Genomic DNA, 12,174 nt, shown 5'->3' with positions numbered 1-12,174 from the left:
ATTGCGTTTCTGATTTTGGTTCGTTTCGACGTACGTTAAATTATGCCTCATTATGTTATATCTGGTTATTTCACTGATTGGATCGAGGGTGGTGAAAATTTTTAGTCTATTTTGGTGCTGGTTTATCCACTAGGAGCTTGGGGCACCCGGGGACCTCGAGGGACTGAACCCAACCAGAATTTTTTTTTATAGCTATAAGAACAGAAGATGAAAATTTTTTAGGATAATAGTAAATGATTTTGCTGAAATATTCTGGGAATCACTTTGTCTATGTTCATATCGGAATTTGTGTTAAAATTCAATAAATCGAATGAACATTTCAAAGAGACCAGAAACCAGAGGAACTCTAATCATAAACATCCCAGTAGAATAAAATGCATATACAAGGTGTTTCCGAATTAGACGTGAACCTTAAAGGGCGTGTTAGTGTGATTCATTTGCTATCATCCAAGCCATATTTAGTGATAACCAAAAATCAACAGTTTACGAGATTTTTGAGTTCTTGTGATTTTTCGTCAATTTTTCTACGTTGACCAAATTTGATTATAATTTTGGATTATTTTCGTGGCCAGCGAAAAGTCCTGATCTAACACCGTTAGAAATGAGGGGATTGAGAGAAAATTTCAAGCCGAAAGTAACAACTGAAGAAATAAAAAAAACGGCACGTGCTTCTATAAGGAATGGTGAAGGTCATTTCTTATATAATTTATGAATACATTTTCTCCTTAAATTTTGAGTTTGATTGCAATGAAAAAATACTTAATTCATTACTTTACTTTCTTTACTTTTTTTCCTTTTCAAATTAAAATCTGCTGAAACAAAACCAGTGCCTGCATTCTGATGAAAACTTTTTCAGGAGATGGAGAAGGAATTTGGCAAGTTTTCAAAATCATTTTGTCATACATACATTATGGAATTCAAAAGTTGCAGTCAAATTTATATTAGAAATCAGCTATTCTTTTCTTCATATATCAACTTTCGAATCTTTTTCTTATCCAAAATCTAATACAGCATACTTTTGCTTTTTTCATACATATCATATCCTTTTCCGATAAAAATAACCCAAAATTCAAATCAAACTGGGTCAACATAGCAAAAATTGACGAAAAATTTTCTGGAAAGAACTAAAATATCTCGGAAACTGTTGATTTTCGGTTATCAATAAATATGGCTCAATCGACAGCAAATGAGTGATACTAACACCTCCTTCAAGGTTCACGTCCAATTTGGAAACACCCTGTATACAATTTTCCGAAAAGTGTCCTGCAGAATCAAATTTACCATTTTGTATAGCCTTCAGAAAAAACTTAACAATTTTTTATGACCTAATTAGAGTTTTACAAATCATATTTCAATTATTCTTTTATGCAGAAACCTTTGAGAATAACTTATTGACGCAGATTCTTGACTCTAACGGAAGAGATTTATATGTTGAAATATACAGGGTGTCTATAAATAAATGCGAAGGACTTCAAGATATGATTTCTCGATGAAAATTAACAGGGGTAGTTTATATGACGAATTGGCAGTTTAAATTTTTTCTACGGGTACTAAAAAACATTGAGTAATAATACTCTACACAATATGAAGCCCAAAGTAGATATTACTCACACAATTTTTTCGATCTCTTAACTTTATTTTTATGGGAGAGATTTTCGAGAAATGAAATTCTTTTATGGTTTTCCATTCTATTCTGGGAAATAAAGTCTATTGCATAATTTCGATACAGTCGATACTTTTCTGAGAATAAATCAAAACTTACAATCGGTGCTAACCAGTTTTCATTCCATTAAATCGAATTCCATAGAATAGAATACATTTGCGAAGATTTTGTTTTTATTTTCAACCGCTAATAATAAAGTTCTGGTATCGAAAAGAATTGTGTGAGCAACATCTACTTAGTGCTTCATATTATTTAAAATTTTATGGCCCAGGGTCCTTTAGAACCTGTCAAAAAATTTAAAATCGTCAATTCGTCAACTACTACTGAAGGCTTTATCTTGAAAGGGGGTATGTTTCAAGAATTTCATCAAGTTCTTCATATCGTAGTCGTTTTTCAAGCAAGTCATTCCCTGAAAGTTAAAAATTTGATTTGAATTCATGTGAAATTCTAGTTTCATTGAACTTTTCTAGATGAGTAGGTCAAAAATTCCTTCACTCATAAAAGATCAACAAGTCTCCTCTCAAATTATATAATTCACCATAATATTTCATCAAACTGATCTTTAGTACATTAAAACTTATATAATAATCTCGAATAAACCAATATTCGATTTCTTTTTTCTCCAATGCCAGTTCAGATTTTATCAACAGATTTCTTCCCAAATTGTCGAATCGAACCTTGCAAGTTTTCACTTCTCGATCGTATTCAGGCTATCAAACGCTGTTGCTCATCATAATTGATTTGAGCAGAGTAAGGTGTCAACAATATTAACGACAAGACTTTTCAAATCAGCAGCTATTTTCGCAGATACCAACGAAAGTGAATTCGAATGAGATTGACAACAAACTGCTTGGCAGAATTCCAAAAATTTTGCTCTCATTTCACGTGTTGTACCATTCCTACATAGATTGTAACAGAAAATGATATGAATAGAAACATTTCACAAACGGCTTAAACTCTAGCTTATCAATCGTACAGACCATCAAGAAATACAACTCTCTATCATAAATCCATAATCACAACCATCATGACTATTTCGTTACGTACTAAAAAGGACACACTGTTACGAAGAAATTGTTTCTTTGTTCAGAATTCTGGAGACTTACAAAATTTGATAGTGATCGATGAGTTTTGATGTTTTATGGAATAAACTGTAAACTGTTTCATGGTCTTTCAAGATGAAGATAATAAGTCTGTCATCAAGAATAAAATGAGGCCACCCTGTAAATATTGTTCCTTCAATTTTTCAGTGTATCCCAAAAATTACTTCAATAATATTGCATCTTTGAACTTACAATCTACATTCTTCGAAAAGAATCTTCAAAACTTAAGAGACAAAATTGAGGAACTTCTACCTGGTACAACTTTATTGGCTTCAAACTGGAGCAAATATTATATAAACACGCTCTTTCATATGGGATTAATTAATTCCTTAAGAGGAAACACCACCACGTGACTGATCAGATCAAAACGGAACATTTTTAAAACTGACGATTTGAACTGAAGATCGTTGTTCGTTGGGTGGTGATATTGAGTGTGAAAAATTTATTATTTCTCCTGTGAAATAAATGGATAGAATTTGAACTAATGTACAGACAAAATATATCAAAATAAGATCCGTTACTGAAGGAAATAAGGCAGACATAAACATATAACAAGTACCAGGCAGAAAATATTTTCAACTCGCCCTCAAATATAAAATAAATTTAGCTAGCACCAACAGACGGAACAATCTCCTTCTTCGTATCACCTTCCACACTTGGAGTCTTCCTTACGCCATCCTGGACCTTTCTATCTTCACCAGAAGCAGCAACCGATGCCGCCATAATATCTGACAGCAGAAAACCATCAGGAGGAGCATCTAAGTCCATAGATTTCGAAGGGTTCTTGTAAATGGCCGACGTGATCTTCAGCTTCTGGTTGTAATGCGTTCTTTTCAGAGGCTCGTCGTTCACGTAGCCGTTGTATAAGTTGTAACCGTAGCCCTCGTTATCGTAGCACTGTTGGTTGGTGTAGTGGTACGATGGGTTGTTTAGACTGGAGCTAGACTGGGTGAGACCAGTTTTGATTCGGCCTACTCCGATTGGTTCTGGAAGGCTGATTTCTGTGTAACCCAGGTCGTCTGGTTCTTCATTCTGTGCTTCTTCGCTAGAACTGAGATAATTTCAAATCAAAATATGAGAATGGGAACGTTTGGTTGAATAAACATAGCTTAGCATACAACTTTGCTTCTGCGCCGTTTTGCAATAGATGGCTGTAGCGGTGGTAGTGAAATAAATAGATCGTAGATGTCATACAATAAGCTTAGGTATTTGAAAAAACGCTATCGAAATATTAATCGATTTGTGTCCGCATCATAAAGTTATTCTCGATTAAACACGTCAGCTCACGAGCCAAATTCTCGTCATTTGCGAGAAGTTTTGATTTTTTGCTTCGATATGAAGGCTGAGGCTCATAGAATGCTCTCAAATACTCATGGTGAGACCGCTATTAGTGAAAGAACGTGCCGAGAGTGGTTTCAACGATTTAAGAACGGTGGTTTTGACGTCGAAGACCATGACAGTGAAAGAGATAATGGTCTAGAAAACGTCAAGAACGTCGTAGATGAGGAAGTGGACAGTAAAGCAGACAAATGAGGTTCAGAATCGCCATTTTCGGTGAATGACATTAAGAGACCATTTCTTTAGTACAAGATATAGCTGATCAATGGTTTCGAAATAAAGGAAGACTTGTAACCGAGCTTGTAACACTTCGTACAGTTTATCCTAGAATTAGAGGTATGAAGCTAGAGTTATTATAATCAGTTATGGAAGCAGGTCTCAGCAGTATATAGACGAAGTGGTGCAACTACATACTCTTTTATTCTTTCAGGTGCTGGATGATCAAATTTTTCAACAGGTTACTGCCCGTCCACACATTGGAAGGTATTCTATGGAGCGCTTCGAAGAGATACATTATAGGAAGAAGACTGAAGCAATTAACCAATCATCTAGAAACAGTAGAAGTTCTTCGGCGTGAATAACTTATTGTATTTTATTACCAAGTAATCAGGAACTGAGGTAAAAATACCTGAGGATAAAAAAGTCCTGTAGAATTGAGTCCCGATGAAGGAAGATCTGGTATTGTACCGTGAAGCTGATGAAGATTGTTCATTATACTGTGAGTTAGAACTAAGACCTCCTACAAGTATCAAGCAAAAACCGCAGTACTTTCGAGCACTCCATCTAACTAGTTAAGAAAAATGAAATATTGAATTATTTAATATCATCTTAGAATATCATCTAATCCATTATATTAGACATCTGTGAGTAGTATGCCTAGATTCCTCAAAGGCTAGAGATACACAAGGCTCGAAACTTATACCACTTTAATTTAGATACATTTTTCAAGTTTCTATAGAGTTTCTTCAACTTTATGAAGATGTCCATTACATTTGCTAGAGATTATTAATTCCACATTCAAAAAATGTCAAAGCTTATTGAGATGTGCATTTGGATTATATAATTATCAAGCTTTCAGATGGCTAAAATATTTATTGGAATCAAAATAGAATTCATAGTTATTACAACTCAGTAAGATTCAAGTCTTTCTGAAATATTCCGATCTCATCAATCCAAATACAAAAATCGATTTCGTCATCCTGGATCTTCGATTAGCAATGAGAGAAGACAGGTGCATCGATAAAACACAGAATCGCCTACCGACTTGGTCGCAAACACCAAATAAGGCCGTCCACGTCATATTTTACTGCCTGTTTATATACCAATCGAATTTTACTACGAACCATTCGCAGGCAATTCGTTTTGGATCGGATTCAGATCAAAAACGTGAACAGAGATAACTTCTTCCGTTGATAGCGAGCAATGACAGTGGCAAGAACTTCATTTATCAGCAGTCCGATTGCCTGCTGTGTTTCAATTAGGGACTTGGCCAAATCGACTTGTCCGTTACATAACACTAGGCACGTCTGCACTCTTGCAAATTGAAAAGACTGGTAACTGGTGCACCTGGTGGTTCTGCTGGGCAAGGTGCTGTTTCTAAAAATCTAATGAGTGAAAGATATTTTTCGGACCGCGTTCAATTAAAAAGAGATTAAGACTCGGATCTTTGGCATCGTTTTGTTGAGGGGGCAAGAAATAGGCTCCTGACCTTTCAGATTGGAGAGACGATAAGTGGTTGAATAAAAGCAGCATTTTGGTGTGTTGAAGTTGCAGAAGTAGATTTGGTATAATAGGGGGATTGGCTGGTTGATCATAAAGCTTGAAGAAGGCAAGGTGTGACTACAAATGTTCCTTGTTAGATAAAATCTTGAAATACGATTATTAAATTCGAATCACCGTTTTTATGAGGCGAGTAGGGGGTCACATGAGTTTCCTTTGTAAATGGGGTGTTAACGAAACTTTCTGTTGAATACAGGGGTTGGATTGTTTTTTCTAGAGCATCTAAAATTATATGACTAATAGAGGTAATTCAAAAAAAGCTTGAAAATAAGAAAGAAGTTTGCTAAAAATAAAATTGATTAGTTTCATATAACTTAAAATAAATGTAATGGCAACACTGTGTATTACTTTATGACATTTCTTATATTATTTTTGTTCAGTACACCTTTCAACAACGTTTATAAATTTTAAAGGGTGTTTTTTTTTTCAGAGCTATAGAACTTTAAATTGCAATAAAACAACGATGGATTATTCGATTGACATGAATTTTATTGATCCGCAAGATAATCTTGTGGCATTAAATATTATATAGTATTTCTGGCATATGACTGCCACGGCTGGCTCGGATGTAGTCCAATCTGGACGTCCAATTTTCGATGACTTTTTCCAACATTTGTGGCCGTATATCGGCAATAACACGGCGAATGTTGTCTTCCAAATGGTCAAGGGTTTGTGGCTTATCCTCATAGACCAATGACATTACATAGCCCCACAGAAAGTAGTCGGGCGGTATTAAATCACAAGATCTTGGAGGCCAATTCACAGGTCCAAAACGTGGAATTAGGCGGTCACCAAACGTGTCTTTCAATAAATCGATTGTGGCACGAGCTGTGTGACATGTTGCGCCGTCTTGTTGGAACCACAGCTCCTGGACATCATGGTTGTTCAATTCAGGAATGAAAAAGTTAGTAATCATGGCTCTATACCGATCACCATTGACTGAAACGTTCTGGCCATCATCGTTTTTGAAGAAGTACGGACCAATGATTCCACCAGCCCATAAAGCGCACCAAACAGTCAGTTTTTCTGGATGTAACGGTGTTTCGACATACACTTGAGGATTAGCTCCACTCCAAATGCGGCAGTTTTGTTTGTTGACGTAGCCATTCAACCAGAAGTGCGCTTCATCGCTAAACAAAATAAAATGGACGTAGTGCGCGATACGTATTCCGCACAGAAACATTATTTTCGAAATAAAATTGCACTATTTGCAAGCGTTTTTCAGGCGTGAGTCTATTCATGATGAATTGCCAAACCAAACTGAGAATAAATCACTTGACAGCTGTCGAATGGGTCGCCATCTTGAACAGTAATGCCAACTTAAAGTTATATACCTCGACAAAAAACACCCGTTACATGCTCTACGGAAAATAGAAGAATTAATTAATGACTTCCATGAGTAGGATGCTACTGCTATGATCAAGTTCAAAGTAAAATCTTCAGCCTTATTATAAGGTTAGATCTTAAAATCGAAGGAAGTGTTGCAGAAATTACATTTTGTAAATTTGGTTAGACTTTTGAACCATACGACATTTATCAAAAATGACTTATTTGAATTTAATAACAAAGTTTATAATTTGGATAAGTTTATAACGGATACGTAACAATGCTCTGGTATCTTAAAAATCAAAATAATGATAATTAAAAGGAAATGGTGAACAACTGCATGCAAACTACTGTGTCCCCTACATCACTTCATTTGAGTGAAATCTTGAAAGTTTCTTAGCTCACCTATCAGCATTGTTATGCACAACGGCACATTGGTTACTCATGTTCACAGCTATGTTAAAATTGGAAGTTGACGCATTTGAGGTGCTCGTAGGACTACTTCTCATCCCTTGTTGAACTTCCACAATAAATATTCCATCTCTAGCACCTGGAGAATACCTCATTGTTGTTTCTCGACTATCTGCCTCCAAATCCTGCATTAAAAAATTTTATTATCTATATATTCTATGATTTTCTTGCAATAACTTCAAGATTTCAATTTGAGAACTAAATATATAATGTGGAGATTCACTTGGTCTTATTTTCTACATGAAAAATTCTTTCTATTTCTAATGAGCCTCTTCTATGCTGGAACTTACATTTCTCTCCTCAGTTTCAACAATGAGATGATTATTCTTCAGAGTCATTGTTATTATACTTCCATTGGTACTAGAGTGGTTGCTCCTAACCTGACTAGTATTTACAACTGTACTATCACATATTTCTACTTCTTCGGTACTCATGTCTAAGTGAGTATCACATGAAACCTGAAAAAGAATGTGTATCAGTATTGGCAACGATACGTCTTGATATTGTTCATGGAATTCCATTAATATAATAAAAATAATATGATGCCGTCATTCGAACAATTTCTTTTTCTCACATCGCTTTGAGGAAAAGAAGTAGACGTAGGCGTGTTCAAAATAATTGGTTCAGTTCAGAGATGACTACTGAATTGACGCCAGATACGAATATTCGCAGAAGTACACATTGATATGGCATCCCAACATATGCACTTAGCAGCACTGAATATACTTTGTGTTGAAAAAATGAAACACCAAGGAGGAATGGAAATTTCTCTGAATGAAAAACCACTTAATTTTAATCAATAAAGCGCCCTCTGTCGAAATCCCTCAGCTGTCGATAAATTTTATGTTGTTGCAATCTCAACAGCAGGCTCAAAAACACAGAAGAATTCAAGAACATAAGAACCGAAAGCTCCATAATATTTCAAGAAATATACCAGATTACTCCGATTGTAACAAGTAAACGTAAAATTTTTCTTGGCTACTGAATCATTTTGAATTTCATGTAAATGAAATCTTCAACTAGTTGAACATTTTTGCCAAATTTCGTTAAAAAATTTCAACGCCTTCTGGGTACTGCATTTCTTATGTCACGCAGTATATTTATTATTTATGGTATAATAAGCGTCTTTGACGACAAATTCTTTGTTTTTCTCCATTTTAAGTCAGTTAATTAACAAACGACCATCGAAAAGTCTCAAAATTATAAACTATCACTACAAAATAATGCGCTAAAATTTGGAAATTATACGTGTGCGTGTAGAAATGTGCCACAAACTGCCATTTAATGTTCAAATTATCTTCTACATCTGGAGAATGCCTATTAAGTCAATGGGCAGATTTCGCTATTAACATAATGAACGATCTAGAAGGCCGGGACCAAATTATTGTTTCAGAATTTGATACATTCGATGAATTATGTAATCTCCATTTTCGGTTCAAGTTATTTTCTGTACTGTAATATTTCCCCAAATTCGGATTCTTTAGAGGTAAAGTTAAGAACAGAAAAATTTTTTTTGATGAAGATTTTCTAGTACAGTTTTTATATTATAATATTCTTATTGGCTGACATCTAAAGTTATTGACGTACAAATTCGGAGGAAAAGTGCAAAAACAGTTTTTCCAATTTCCAAAATAAGTAAATTTTGAGCAGAGAGCGGTCTCAGAAAATTCAATTAGACATATTGATGAAGAATACGAGATCAAAGGTAGGATGGTGAGAAAGAAATCCTGGTAAGAAATTCAGCTTACGAGCCAACTTCTCGTCATTTGCGAGAGGTTTCAATTTTATGCTCTAACATAAAGAAATCTGCGGCTGAGGCGCATTGAATGCTCTCAAATACCTACAGTGAGGCCGCTATTAGTGGAAGAACGTGCCGAGAGTGGTTTCAAAGCTTCAAGAACGGTGATTTTGTCGTAAAAAATCAGCATATCGTTGGAAGAGAGAAGGTTTTCGAAGATGCCGAGTTGTAGGCATTACTTGATCAAGACTCGCGCCAAACGCAACAAAATTTGCAGGATCATTGGGAGTGACGCAAAAAGCCATTTCAAAACGCCTGAAATTCATGGCAATGATTCAGAAACAAGGAAATTGGGTGCCGTACGAGTTGAATCCGAGAGATGTTGAACGACGTTTATTTGCTCGTGAAAATCTGCTTGCAAGGCAAAAACGGAAGAGATTTCTGCATCTCATTGTGACTAAAGACAAAAAATGGGTTCATTAGGATAATCCCAAGCGCAGAAAATCATGTGGATATCTCGGCCATGCTTTCACGTCGACGGCTAAACCGAATATTCACGGTTCTAAGGTCATGCTCAGTATTTGGTGGGACCAGCTCGGCGTAATGTATTATGAGTTGTGAAAACCGACTGAAACAATCACAGGCGTTCGTTATCGAACGCAATTAATGCGTTTGAGCCTGGAATTTGAGATTGGAAGACAAACGGCTGCAATATAACGAGAGACATGATAAAGTGATTTTACAGCATCCAAGTGCTCGACCCCATGTTGCGAAAGTGGTCAACCAGTTTTTCACAATAAAGCCTCGAATTTAGAAAAAAACGGCGGAAATAAAGTTGTACGCCTATGTATTACATAAACTTCTACCTAATAAGTACTCATTTTTGGGGTTCAATCTTCTACATCGAATAACAACGATGATATTTTATTTATTGGTCTAAAGGCAATATTCATGTACAATCTGTAAATACTTTCAGCTGATAGATTATCTAATATTTTACACTTTCTTTATTTTCAAAAACCTAAGACCATTCAAACAATACATGTGGATCCGACTAAATATCAACTCCCAGTAAATCAAATGCGATCTAGGCATAACCGTATACCCACATGTGATAAGACCCAAATTTGTTTGCAATTCTAATACCCCCATCATCCTCAGCATGTCACACTCGGCAACCTTTACCACGCCACTGGCGCGGAGTGGGCAATAGCATCCAAATTAAAAACAGCATTATATGATTGGGTCAAAAATTCATTGCATTTTTCTATTGCCGTCCTTGTTTAGACTACGGCTATTTGACTTTGCGAATGTCAAATGTCCCAAAACAAAACTAAACGTTCGCTAGTTTCATCTCTTTCTACCTATCGATTGAACAGAGACAGACGACCTGACTGAGTGGTAAAAAGCTGAATGCATTTCTTTCGGTTATTAAACCCGTGTTTTGAGCATTATGTTGCTATCTATGCAATAATAGTGACTAGACGAAAACGCAGTCGTATTTATTTTGAGCCTGGTTCTGCCTAATTCAAGGTCAGGGACGTACTTTGTACTTGTGAATAGCCGGCTGAGTCACTTGATGCGAAGGTTCTAATGAACTTTTACTTTCATTAGCTGTTGTTTGAATATTCACATGTTTTATTGTTTGGTCGGGAAACTCCAGACTGCCTTGGATGGCTGATGCATCAATTGCTTTTAACGATCTGGAATATTTTATGTTGCTGGTGACGTTGTTGTCATTAATAGGACTAGTATTTAATGGAAAGTTTACTTCCTTAACGCTTCAGATCCTGTAGATATCATATATGGAAACTAGAGAGTCTCCTTATTAATATACAATTATTTTTTTTGGCAACGATTGCTTTCCGAACCATTGGTCTGCAATTGGAATTTTTTTGATGTCCTCTTGGCTTGTACCCGAAAATTTCCATTTTTTAAGTTCTAACAATTCCAAAAACCAGAAAATTTACCATGTGTGATACCTATATATATATTCTTTGGAGATAGAGCATTACAAAAAATTCTCAACTGCAAACAACAAAGCATGTTTAGATGTAATCTCAGTCTTAGTAGAGGAAATGTAAACTGGGCAACATACATTTAAACGTAAAATACAAGAGCACAGATAAAAACCTCAGCCAAAACTCTGTCTCCCTGTATAGGTGAAGTGACTGGTTTGTCTATTTATTTACACAATAAGCTAACATATATTTATTGAAGGGTTTCATCTTCATCCAAAACAAAATCTTCTCCATACTTTTTTGACAAATTTATAATTAAATCCTAAAACAAACAAAAAAATAACCAGAAAGGAGTACTAAATATTAGTTCCGTTATATTGATATGAATGAAGTTACCCATTTTAAAAAAGAATCTGAAACTGAAAGCTACCATGAAATTTATAAATTGGACAAGTATCCACCAAGTGGTCAATGGTTTCTTCTACACACTCTCATAGTGGGCTATCAATGAAATGGCATTTGAAGAACATACTATTACAAGGACCATGAACAGTCCTAAGTCGATTTAAAATACACCAAATGTTCCTAGGAAGATTGAAACCTAGAACTTTCTCTGAAGGAACAACGATAAGACTTTTATTGAAGACATTACAAGAATTCCATTCCGAACGCCAAATTTTCTTGTCACTTTCATTAGATTGAAGAAAATTCTTGATCCATAAAGGTTTGCGTAACTTTAATCTGACAGTTCTAGTATCTGGGATACTACATACATACACCTTCTCCAATTGAAGT

General features: G+C 35.4%; 1 protein-coding gene across 2 annotated transcripts in view; it reads right to left on the bottom strand.

Moving 5' to 3' along the window:
• Positions 1-3,029: 3,029 nt before the first annotated feature.
• LOC123681735 overlaps positions 3,030-12,174 on the bottom strand; it is a 42,857-nt gene continuing 33,712 nt past the window's right edge. For both annotated transcript variants that reach the window (XM_045619992.1, XM_045619991.1), the window contains exons 5-7: positions 7,971-8,138; positions 7,615-7,805; positions 3,030-3,817 (exon numbers count right to left, since the gene is read on the bottom strand). In XM_045619992.1, the coding sequence (XP_045475948.1) occupies positions 3,370-3,817; positions 7,615-7,805; positions 7,971-8,138 (807 nt within the window). In that variant the 3' untranslated portion in view covers positions 3,030-3,369. The remainder of the gene's footprint in view (positions 3,818-7,614; positions 7,806-7,970; positions 8,139-12,174) is intronic.

The sequence above is a fragment of the Harmonia axyridis genome, chromosome 6 (assembly GCF_914767665.1).
Source record: "Harmonia axyridis chromosome 6, icHarAxyr1.1, whole genome shotgun sequence".
Classification (NCBI taxonomy): Eukaryota; Metazoa; Arthropoda; class Insecta; order Coleoptera; family Coccinellidae; genus Harmonia; species Harmonia axyridis.
This window is presented reverse-complemented; position numbering and strand designations above follow the sequence as displayed.